At 41.3% G+C, this 7,271-nt stretch overlaps 1 protein-coding gene across 1 annotated transcript; it reads left to right on the plus strand.

Moving 5' to 3' along the window:
- The first annotated feature begins 5,207 nt into the window (after positions 1–5,207).
- LOC118828648 (14-3-3 protein theta-like) lies at positions 5,208–5,950 on the plus strand. Its single transcript, XM_036735461.1, has one exon. It carries the CDS (start codon positions 5,231–5,233, stop codon positions 5,948–5,950), a length of 720 nt encoding a protein of 239 aa, XP_036591356.1. The 5' UTR covers positions 5,208–5,230.
- Positions 5,951–7,271: the final 1,321 nt, after the last annotated feature.

The following is a 7,271-nucleotide window of genomic DNA, read 5'->3' on the forward strand; positions in this document are numbered from 1 at the left end:
AATTAGTGTGAGTCTGGATTCAAACTCAGGTCTTCTTAACTATAGGCCCTGGATTGCATCCACCATACTATCTAGCTACCTCAAGATAATGTGAAAACTCACCTATGATATTCTCAGGGACAGAGTCTAAGATTGAAGTTGAGAGGATGATAGGTAGGAGCAAGAACGGGGAGGTGATGGCCAGAGTACAAGTAGCATAGTGTGGAAATGTTGGACAAAATAGGGAAGCAAAGAATCCTAATGCAATCCTAGACTGCATTAGGAGAAAACTTGCATCCAAAAGGAGGGGAGTGTTAGTCTCTTCATAGTCTGCCCTGGTCAGCTAACATGTATTTAGTACTAGGCACCACACTTTAGAAAGCATAATTTGAAGATCATCCAGTGTAAGATGACCAGGACTGAAGGGCTTTCAGAGCATGACATAAAAGGAGAGCTATTTAACCTGGAGGAGAGAAGTGTTGGGAGGAAGGATAGATGGAATAGTTGCCATCTTCATGAATTTTAAAGGGCTGTCTCTGGGAAGAAAAATTAGAATTGCTTTGCTTGGCCTAAAAGGGAAAAAAAAAAAACTATGAACAATAAATAGAAGTTACAGAGAGATAGATTTGATTTTTGATTCAAGGAAAATATTGTAACAATTAGAGATGACTAAAAGTAGAATGAGCTTTCTCCCTTTCATTAGAGCTTCCCAAGCACAGTTTAACATTTTTGGGGGGTGGGGTAGTGAGAATAAGGATCAGTATGTTGCAAAGAGGATCTTTATTAAGGTAAGAGTTGGGCTTGATAACTTCTAAGGGTGCTTCCAAATCTGAGATTCTATGATTCTTTCATTTTATAATGACTGAACCTGATGCTAGTTGTGGTCCTGATTTCTTAGTCATTCAATAGTCAACCTGCCACTCTCAATATAACTTTATGGTCACTCAGACCCAACTCCAACTCTTCATTCTCTAACCCTCCTCGTTTGTAAATGTGTTATACCACAGGTCCAGCTTCCTAAAGTGACTAGTCTACCAACCACCATCATCAGATGAATGGGAGAAGAAGGGGAAATATATATTGTAGGCTACTATTTAATACTCTACAACTCAAGCAAATCACTATCTCTTCTAGATCTATCTGATGTGACAGATCAGATTACTAAAGTCAGGACAAGGAAAAACACACTATAGAAAAAGGACTAGAAACCGAAATTAATCCTGTCTCAGAGAAGAACTATGTTATATATACTATATCTCTAGCTACAACCAGTGATTGATTTCCAAGAGCTAGTCAGCTCAGGATTCTCCAATTCAGCAATTTTCCCCCCATGAGAAAATCAGACGCAAGTTTAATTAAGTCTTATTAGTTAACCTTGTACCTGTCCAAAGAAATGCAAGTAATTAGGCTAACTGAGCACCTCCAGTCTGATCTTGTCTTTAGAATAAGTTGGTTCAATCCTGTCTGTTCTGGAAAGCAGGTCAAGCCTTTGATTTCTAGCTGAACTATATACAGTTGAGAGGCTGCTGGAGATGTAAACTTTCTGAGAATCTAATTCCCAAGTCTTTATTTTAGCTTGTGGCTAAATTTATTTAAGAGGTGCTTAAGGATTCAACTGTAAGGCAACAGAATCTTGGCATAATGCCATGTCAGAGAGGACTACTAGCCCCCAGTTTTCTCAAAAAACAATTTTGGCAAGAGTTTTTTAAGCACCTACTATATGCCATGGTATACAAATGCCCAACATGAAGCAACCCCTACTCTTAAGGAGGTTATGTTATATCATGGAAAATAACTATTACAGAATAAATATAAAGATAATAAATGCAAATAAAGTAAGGTAATTAAATGCAAGATATTTAGGAAGACAGTACACTAGCAGTTAGAAAGAACTGGGCAATATTTCATGTAGAAATGAACCTTAACTTGGATCTTAAAGGAGGAAAGGAAATCTATAAACAGAGGTAAGGAAGGTGCACTTTCTAGCCAATGTAAGGCACAGAAATGGAAGGCGGTGTTACATGTCAGAGGAACAGACTGATGGCCAGTTTGACTGTGTTACAGACTACAGGAGGATGGGTAATATTCAATAAGAAAGACTTTTAATTATAGACTTTGCTTATTAATGGAGACTGACCCATAGGCCATTGGGTAGTACCAAGTAAGCCTGTACATAGCACATCTCCCTCTCTTTATCTTTCTCCCTCTCCTCTCCCAAGTAAGGTGAATTTTGATGGCCAAAAACTGCCTAGTTCACTTGGGGTTTACTGGCTAGATTTCTTTCTAAAAGACAAAACCTCAAACCCAATTCACTCTGCAGCTCATAGATTGGACCACAATAGGTCCCCGCCCAAGAATTGCTCAATAACTATTTTCTGGGCCCTCCTGGCTCAGAGTGAATGTGAATAGTAACTCTTCTGGCCAGCAACCCTGAGGGTCTTCCCCTCCCAGTTTGATTTTTTTTTAAAGGGGCCACTCCTTAAAGAGGTTTCACTGAATGGGTGTTACCCTGCTCAAAGTGAGAACCTGAAAAGACCTTAGCTCTAAAGGGCCAAGGTCTTAGGCTGCATCCCAGGCCATCTCCAGTCATCCTGAGGAATATCTGACCACTGGACCCAGATGGTTCTGGAGGAGAAAGTGAGGCTGGTGACCTACACAGCCCTTCCTCACTCAAATCAAAGTCAACTGCAAGGCATATCACCATGTCCCTGATGTGACAGTCCTCTTTGAGAACGAAGGACAAACACAACAATCCATAGCACCTACGATATCCAAAGGGGAAGAAAGCATTGATATCACAGGGCTGTCCACATTCCCACAAGTCAGTCTTGAAGAACCCAAACAGTAGAATGAACACTAAAAAAAAGTAAGAGTAAAGATTCCAGTGAAACCAACATGAATATACTCTCCTCCCAACCCAAGAACCCACCAGAGTATGAGCTGCTTTTCTGGGTAACCCAAAAACCCAAGGTTCCCAAATAATGACCATCTTCCAACAGTTAAAAGGAAAATTTATCTCCTTTTCCTCCCAAAATCCTGTACCATCCTTCACCCCCAGTCACCCATAATGATAGAGGAAATGGGCCTATTCAAACCATACCAGGCAATTCTGGTAAAAGCTAAAAGGTTTATGATCTTCCCGCTGTCTCTTTCCTGAGTACACACATTGGCATCAATATCTCACCTCACTGTGCTCCTTTCTTGGCAAGAACTACTGGTTTAAAATTATATCAGAATAACAAAATTTTTCTTGGCACACTCTAGCTAGAGGCACAGTTACTGAGTTGGTAGCCAACACTCTAACAACTGGTATAACAGCTGTGAGTACATCATCCCTCATCTATATGAGAGGTAAACAAAAGCAACACTGAGACATATTACATTCTGAAAGTACACAGCGTGATAAAATACTCTCTAAGTTATATAGCTTACTTTTTGGACATCAAACACCTGGACTTTGTCAAATATGGAATGGACTATTGTGGTACAGTTTTACTCAAGGCCCCTTTAAATATCTCATCAGCAAGTCCTAAGTTGGTGGGAAATCAATTTTATATGAAAAACATTTACCATGTTTGGCCTCTAAGTTTTTTAGATTTATGATTTTAGAAAGAGCAATACTGCAGTGTTTTGGCAATGACAACCACATTAACATTAGAGTTTCTTTAAAAAATGCATTCAAAGATTGTTTTGGAACTTTGTAGGAAGGCAGACAGCAAATAAGCATTTATTAAAAGCTTATTCTGTGGCAGGCACTGTGCTAAGCATTGGGGTTACAAATACAAGCAAAAAATATATAGTCCCTTGGCACTTGTGTAAGGATTTACACTCTCCTGGAGAAATTACAACAAATAAAAGGGAGCTGAAAGGTGGAGATGGGTCCCGGGAACTTGGTGGTGAAGTCTGGAGAGTCAGAAGCACAACCTGGAGTGGAATAAATTACAACTAACCTGGGGCCATCCCCAAAATGGAGGCCCCCAGAATGATCTCACCAATGGAAGGAGAGGTTTAGCATGGTAGAGGGATGTTCTAGGGTAAGGAGACAACTGAGTCATGGTGGTGAATTCTGGAGAATCAGATTGTATGGAAAATCCAAATGTCTTTTCTGGCATAATCTCTTAATGTTATCTTATCCAAACTGACTGAATACAAACTTTCTTGGTCAAAACTGAGAGATTTTTGAATGGATATGAAGCTTGGAATAGCATGGAGCAGTGGAAGGAACCAGTCTCAATTTGGCTTGGAGTCTCACCCATGCCATTTGCAACTTGGGTGATTTTGATCAAGTCTCTTAAACTCTTGGGTACTTAGATCAGTCATATGGAAAGAGTGTTCCTTTTCATCTAGGAGCTCTCAGAGGTGTCTTCCATCTCTAGGCCTTGTGATTCTGCAAAACAATGGCAGCCTAATGAATCACTCATCCATCAACTGGAATAACAACACAGGAGGCCCCAAACTGTCAAGCAAGCTCTTAGGATGCAGAGGGATTAATTTCTCATACACAAGCGAGATGAATCATTTGTATTGATGCTTTGAACACGCATTTTCTTTTTCATCTGGCTCTAACAAACAGTGAGGAATGAGTTGTTTTCCAAGCACTCTTGAAAAATTAGACAAGATTCACTGAAAATAGGATGATATTTATGTTGGTACAACCCTGCCTTTTATTGACTGGGGTAGGTTGGAAGAGAGGGAAACTTGTTACTATTTTCCTGTATCTTCAAGAGTTTTTTTTTTCTTTTATTAAGCCAGGAATCTGAAAAGTCACATTTCAGGGGAATAGTAGAGCATCTGAGAATGATATCAAGGATACACAGGGAGGTGGGTGGAGCAAGCATATGGAAAAATAAAAACTGTCCTTTGTAATTTATTCGATCAATAAGCATTTTTATCATTTATACTATTTTATCATATATTATCATGAGGTGTTGTTCCCCTAAAAACTTCCCTTCTGGGTGCCCGAGGTGCTGGGCAGGGTGGAGGACATAGCGTCTGACTCGGTCGCCTCCTTCCCTTCCCTCATCTCCCGCTCCTCCTTTTGCCTCTCTCCTATCTCCTTCGTCCTTTCCCGTCCCTTCTCTCCCCGGCCCCTCCACCTTTTAAGCTTTCGAGGACTCTGCCTGATCGGGGTTGATTGTCTCCTGCCCCCACCCTCGGTCCGGCTTCTCCCTCTCCCCAGAGCCCTGTTGTTTCCGCCGCCCCCACTGCCCCCACTCCCACCTGAAACCTGTCCACTGTGGAGAAGACCGAGATGATCCAGAAGGCCAAGCTGGCCCAGCAGGCCGTGCGCTATGACGAAATGGCCACCTGCATGAAGGTGGTGACCGAGCAGGGGGCCGAGCTCTCCAACGAGGAGCGCAACCTGCTCTCGGTGGCCTACAAGAACGTGGTCGGGGGGCGAAGGTCAGCCTGGAGGGTCATTTCCAGCATCGAGCAGAAAACTGACACCACTGACGAGGAGATGCAGCTGGTCAAGGGCTACCGGGAGAAAGTGGAGTGTGAGCTAAGATCCATTTGCACCACTGTCCTGGAATTGTTGGATAAGTTTTTAATAGCTAATGCGACTAATCCAGAGAGCAAGGTATTCTATCTGAAAATGAAGGGAGACTACTTCGGGTACCTTGCTGAAGTAGCGTGTGGTGATGACCGAAAACAAACAATAGATAATTCCCAAGGAGCTTATCAAGAAGCATTTGACATCAGCAAGAAAGAGATGCAACCTACACATCCAATTCGCCTGGGGCCAGCTCTTAACTTTTCTGTATTTTACTATGAGATCCTTAATAACCCGGAGCTTGTCTGCACGTTGGCTAAAACGGCTTTTGATGAGGCTATTGCAGAACTTGATACACTGAAGGAAGACTCCTACAAAGACAGCACCCTTATTCCGTTGCTTAGAGACAACCTAACATTATGGACATCAGACAGTGCAGGAGAAGAATGTGATGCTGGGGAAGGTGCAGAAAATTAAAATTCATACACGGTGTCATCTTCCTTTCTCTCAAGAAACCTTTTTACACATCTCCATTCCTTATAGCTCCACTTGGATTTCCTATAGCAAAGAGAACCCATCCATGTGTATGGAAATCAATCGTTTATAGTCTTTTCACACTGCAGTTTTGGGAAAACTCGATTCCTTGATTTGTGTTTGTCCTGGCTTTCCTGGTGCGCGGTTACTGCTGTAGAAAAGTATGAATAGCTTCATTTCATATAAACATAAGTAACTTCCAAACACTTATGTAGAGGACTAAAGTGTATCTGGGATTTAAAAATCTGAACCAGTTCTGCAAGTGACTGTGTTTTGTATTACAGTGAAGATATGAAAATGTAGTTAAATACAACTCAAGTGTTTTACATAGCTCTCCCCACCCCACCCCACTTACCCCCATATTTCCACCTTATTTTTCAGGGTTTTCTTTTCACCAAACAACTTCCACATGCTCTTATATGTTCCTTTTAAGGAGGAATCTGAAAGTATTGGGTCAAATGGAAACAAGTTTGGCATTTTAGAGTTAGGGATCACAAACTGAAATATGCCTACTGTAAAATAAGTCCTGTGACAGCATGAAGTTTTCTTACTCTTCAGTTGCTGCTGTTTCGTTTGACAATTTCCCTGTCTCAATAAAAGTCACACTCCTGCAAAAAAAAAATCTTCCCTTCTTCCAAAATCTTATTTTTTCCAAGTTACCTCTGTCCTCCTATACTTTCCAGTTCCTAACCTTGGCATTATCCTGGACTCTTTACTCCCCTTTATCCAACATATCAAATCACCTGTCAAGTCTTGCTTTTCTTAGCTTCACAACATCTCTTCCCTCTAATCCCTTCTCTCTGCACACGTAGCACTACCTTATATCAGGTCCTTATCACCCCTTAACTAGATTTTTGCAGCAGCCTCTAAATTAGTCCCCTTTGTCTAAAGTCTCTCACAAATTCACTCCTTCCCACACACTTTGACCAAAGTAATTTTCTTTAAACACAGATCTGACCGTGTGATTCCCTTCTCAATCAACTCCAGTGGCTTCCTATTGTCTCTAAGATAAAATAAAAACACTCTTCTGTGTAACTTTTAACATCTTTCACAACCGGGCCCCAGACTATGTTTCCAGATTCATTGGATGTTTCTCCCTCTCTTGCATGCCCTCTGCAATGCATCTAAAGTGTTTTTCTCTCTGTTTCTTACCCACAGCCTTCACTCTTTTATCTCTGTGCCTTTGAGCTAGCCATCCTATATGCCTGGAATATGTGTTCTCCTTATATTCACCTCACAGAGCTCCTCTTTTTAATATGAAGCT

Source organism: Trichosurus vulpecula, chromosome 1 (assembly GCF_011100635.1).
Source record: "Trichosurus vulpecula isolate mTriVul1 chromosome 1, mTriVul1.pri, whole genome shotgun sequence".
In the NCBI taxonomy this organism is placed as follows: Eukaryota; Metazoa; Chordata; class Mammalia; order Diprotodontia; family Phalangeridae; genus Trichosurus; species Trichosurus vulpecula.

Coding starts and splice junctions, on each gene's coding strand:
- LOC118828648 (XM_036735461.1), top strand. CDS start 5,231: ATGATCCAGAAGGCCAAGCTGGCCCAGCAGGCCGTGCGCTATGACGAA.